The sequence below is a fragment of the Anneissia japonica genome, unplaced genomic scaffold (assembly GCF_011630105.1).
Source record: "Anneissia japonica isolate Jap-2015-1 unplaced genomic scaffold, ASM1163010v1 scaffold284860_len1800451_cov186, whole genome shotgun sequence".
Taxonomy (NCBI): domain Eukaryota; kingdom Metazoa; phylum Echinodermata; class Crinoidea; order Comatulida; family Comatulidae; genus Anneissia; species Anneissia japonica.
The window spans coordinates 553,701-557,045 of NW_022706010.1; the positions used below are offsets into that span (position 1 = coordinate 553,701).

Sequence of the window (3,345 nt, forward strand, 5' to 3'; positions counted from 1 at the left end):
TACATACTTCCCGCCTCCTTCCAACACCTGTCTCTTATACACATCTAGATGTGTATAAGAGACAGACCATATACCAATGCCACATGGATAGCTCCAACTGCTACAGATAATTCGGGTAACGTCACCTTGAGTTCTACAAACGATCCCGGTACTGGTTTTGCAAGAAAAACCACCACAGTCGTGTATATTGCCACTGATCCATACGGCAACCAAGCCGATTGCTCATTCAATGTTACTGTAACAGGTGAGAGTATCACTTCAGTTATTCTTTAACAGTTTAAATTATTTTGAGGTGAATGGCTATAGAAATAGTAAATTCTTTCATTTTACTAAATAGATCAAAATTATATACTGTAAATTATTTGAAATGTGTAGCATAATGAACAATATAATATTTTGTTCCAGTTCTGTCATAGCTTAGAATTTTTCAATACACCGGCGTTAATAATAATAATAATAATAATAATAATAATTGTCGACTTATATGGCGCATATTGTAGAGACCTTTGTGCGCTTACATTGTTACCCCAGATGCATTCAACAAGTTTGTAGATATGTCAATTCTTCTTAAACCATTAAAACTTGATCTTCTCAAAAGGATGGTACACAAGCGTTAAGAAATAAATCATTGCCACGGCAAAACTTGACACAGATTTCATGTTTTTTCTCAATAAAGAAAGGGGGTATATATTTTGAACTAGTGTAGCAATAAACGATTCCTTGTCACACACCGCAACTTCAAATAAAAATAGATTCATTGACAAATATAAGCTTTGGTACTTGATTGGTATGATTTACGAAGTGCTGGACATGTTACGTCGACGTTCCTCTAAAGACGTTTAAGCAAGATGTGTTTGTCCACCGTATAAAAAGATGCACTGGTCAAGAATAATACACCAATAAATTTAATTTTCATCAGCATATTATCAGTTGTTTTTAGTGGTGAAGTATGTTATACTCACTATGGTTGTTGAGTTAGTCACAATTCACATTTTTGTACTATCAGCAAAAGTAAAATATTATATTGTGCGATATATTTTTTTCTCCTTCGTGGCATAATCCCCACCTTTATTCAAAGAGTCTTCATTAAAAAAAAATTCAAAGTAATACTTTAAAGTTACTTTTTTCAAGTTCTTTACATTACCTTTGTGTTTTATTTATACCAGTTTTTAATATATTCTGCAATTTTTATATGTTTTTATAAATTTATAACAATAGTATTACTATTTACTTGTTATCATTTTTTATAAATCTTTTTTTAACAAAAAAAATACAATGATAACATATATAATCATATTTTTTACACAATATGGGCTTGTAATATAATGTTTTTAAAATACAAATATGATTAAGAATAATATCAGATGAACGCGTCTGTTGTACAAAAAACAGTACTACAACATTGTATTTCCAACTAGAATAATATTTTTTGTGTGCTACATTTTATAAGATCCCGAGATGCCTTGGTTCATGAATTGTCCTATGGATATCGATATTTATATAATCTCCGATCTTACATATACTAACGTCACATGGAAAGAACCAATTGCCTTCGATAACTCTGGCCATGTAGATGTGGCTCAAACAGCTTATCCTGGTGATGGTTTTGGAGTTGGTACTCATACAGTTCTTTACACTGCAATGGATAAGGACGAAAATTCAGCAAATTGCTCTTTTACAATCACAGTTTTGACAGGTAAATGCTATGTTTATAATATCATTATAAAAGCATTGATCACTGCTCTTGAATATGATGTACTCGGTTTTAATTTTAAGCAAACCTAAAACCAGACCCATTGAAAATAAATTGATTTTATCGAAATTGTCCTATCAATTTTACCATCAACCATATAGGCCTACATACTACCCGCCTCCTTCCAACACTAGCTCCAAAACCAGTAAGTATGCCTTACTATCTTTAAAATTAATATTTGCACGCCACTTTAATCATAACAAATTTTAGCTTAATAAGTCCTGTAATTTGGTTTATATTCTAATTAAGTCAGTACGTACTTATGATTAAGATGGTCATTTTCTATAATTCAATGAAAATAAGTTGAGTTTGATTGATTGAGATTAATTTTGTGGGTTGATTTCTAAATTCAAAGTATTTAGAACAAGTATTATCCAGAACTAAATATGGTAAAGCTATGTCAAGGTAGTTTTTCTGATATATTATAACCATGAATAATGTTTTCAGTATAATCAGTATTTCATCCCAAAGCTAAGGCGGTCCGCTATTGTAACTTGTATTTTAACCCTCCAGCTGTAACTCAAGCAGAGGCAGCGATGGGAATTGAACCGGGGACGTATGAGATCTCCCCGGTTTAACGCACACACAGTGGCTACCACCAAATTAGCCGACTGAGCTAAGCTGCTCTCACAAGTTTATAATCTATTTGACATTTTTAATGAGCAGTAAAAATTATTAATGATCCTTTAGGATTTTGTCCGATTTTCCCTCAGACGGTACCGTATCTTAAATACTACAAGTTCATTAATACATTGGAACATTATTTGAAACATATTCTGTACATAACGGTTTATTTAAATATTTACTTATTTTAAAGCTGTCAACGTGTTCTCAATTGGTTTGACCTTAACCGGGATAAATGGTAATCTAGTAAGCTACACAAGCCACCTGGAAGACCCAACTTCAGAAAGGTTTCAGGAAACTGAATCATTCGTATGCAGTGTCGTAAGTATATGGAGCTTGCCCTACATTGAATATGGAAATGGAAATATTAGACTCCTTTATGTATTATAAACTTTATACAAACTATAGCAGCAGCTATTCTAAAACTGAAAATTCCACTTATGTGGGTTATTAGACGTAATAATCCGATTGAGATTTTCAATGACAATTTCTTGCAAATAAACACTAAATTAAAGTTTAATACAGCTGGATAATAAATGTGTGATTTTTTTTTATAATTTTATTATATAAATGATATTATTAAAATTAGTATTATTATATTTGATCTCATTAAATTAGGTCCAACATAGTTTGTCTTCCATAATTGGATCATCGGGTTGCAAAGTTTTGTCATTTGCAGATGGGAGCATTATTGCAAATATAGAAATTGTCACTTCTGACCCTGACATAACGGGTATTGAGGTAGAATCGGTATTAAGAGAAAATGCGATGAGCGGTAAACTGGGTAATGCTGGTGGCTTAGTACTTACAGTTTACCCTTCAACTATAAATTACTTTGGTGAGTAAACAGAATTATTTCGTGCAGCTTAGAAAATTGTCATAATGTAAATATTTTAATAGCTATCGCCAAATCTTCATTCAATGTGTATTAACTTTTTTATACTACACACTCAAGCAAAATATATAGG

The 3,345-nt window shown here is 31.7% G+C and overlaps 1 protein-coding gene across 1 annotated transcript in view; it reads left to right on the plus strand.

Annotated features, from left to right (window-relative positions):
- LOC117105982 (hyalin-like) overlaps positions 1-3,345 on the plus strand; it is a 27,117-nt gene that overhangs the window by 10,230 nt on the left and 13,542 nt on the right. Inside the window, exons 15-18 of the mRNA XM_033247285.1 lie at positions 49-244; positions 1,451-1,696; positions 2,571-2,698; positions 2,996-3,215. Coding sequence (XP_033103176.1) covers positions 49-244; positions 1,451-1,696; positions 2,571-2,698; positions 2,996-3,215 — 790 coding nt within the window. The remainder of the gene's footprint in view (positions 1-48; positions 245-1,450; positions 1,697-2,570; positions 2,699-2,995; positions 3,216-3,345) is intronic.